The 885-nt window shown below is 51.2% G+C and overlaps 1 protein-coding gene across 1 annotated transcript; it reads right to left on the bottom strand.

The window, feature by feature from the left end:
* Window positions 1-28: 28 nt before the first annotated feature.
* LOC104991943 (A-kinase anchor protein 17B-like) lies at window positions 29-784 on the bottom strand (the record flags this gene model as incomplete). The annotated part of the gene is made up of 1 exon (XM_010844637.1): window positions 29-784. A coding segment is annotated over exon 1 (756 nt), but the record flags the coding sequence as incomplete, so codon positions are not given.
* Window positions 785-885: the final 101 nt, after the last annotated feature.

Below are 885 nucleotides of genomic sequence, written 5' to 3'. Positions count from 1 at the left end.
AGTTTATAAAACCCTGGCTGCTCCTTACCTTGATGTTACATGCCAGAGCTTTCCCATCATCTCCTTTAAGCATCAGCTTCATCCCGCGGAGGGACTTCATGGCCTTTAAGAAGTCAGTTGACTCTTGGTACTGTATAAATGCCTCGAACGTCTGCAAGCCGAAGTTGAACCCCCCAAAGCTCCCACTGGTTATAACCTCTCGGTAGGGGTCGAGCATTGGGATATCTACATTCTTGATCTTTCCAAAGCTTTCAAAGACCACCCGAAGGATCTCTTCACACGGCTTCTCCCCACTGGAACCTTTGGGAGCAAACCACTTGCAGGGCAGCCCTTCGAAGTATATGGAATTTGGACTCTTATCATGGTCCTGCTCTTCAGACCCATCACCCATCGGGGTGGCCACATTTTCCTTGGGGAAGTGCTCCCACTCTCCCTGGGCGTCTGTCACCACGACTTTTAAGTCTGTTTCCAAGCCATTTAGCTTGATGATCTTCCCGTGCAACTTGGCCTTCAGGATTTGAACCAAGCTTCGCGTTTCCGCCTCCCCCTCAAACCGGATGAAGTCCCTGGTGCTCTTGGCGAGCCGCACAGTGGTAAACTGGTCAGGACAAATCAGGCTCTTCAGCTGGTCCAGAACTTCCCAGTTAGAGACGGGTCTCGAGGGTTCCGGGCTCTCAGGGAGCAACACATTGATCATCAGCTTTGCTATGGGCTTGAGGTAGAGGTGCTGAGCTGCGCACAGTTCTGTGGCCTCTGAGTTATCATACACCACCGTGACCGTCATGGTATCCACAGGAAACCTGAGAGGGTGAAAAGGAACTGTTAGGATACCAAAGGAGGGAAACACAGATTCAGCTTTTGAATGGTGCTAGCAGTTGTTGGCGG

The sequence above is a fragment of the Bison bison genome, unplaced genomic scaffold (genome assembly GCF_000754665.1).
Source record: "Bison bison bison isolate TAMUID 2011002044 unplaced genomic scaffold, Bison_UMD1.0 scf7180017848166, whole genome shotgun sequence".
In the NCBI taxonomy this organism is placed as follows: domain Eukaryota; kingdom Metazoa; phylum Chordata; class Mammalia; order Artiodactyla; family Bovidae; genus Bison; species Bison bison.
The sequence above is the reverse complement of the archived record's forward strand: the minus strand, read 5'-3'. Positions and strand labels throughout refer to the sequence as shown.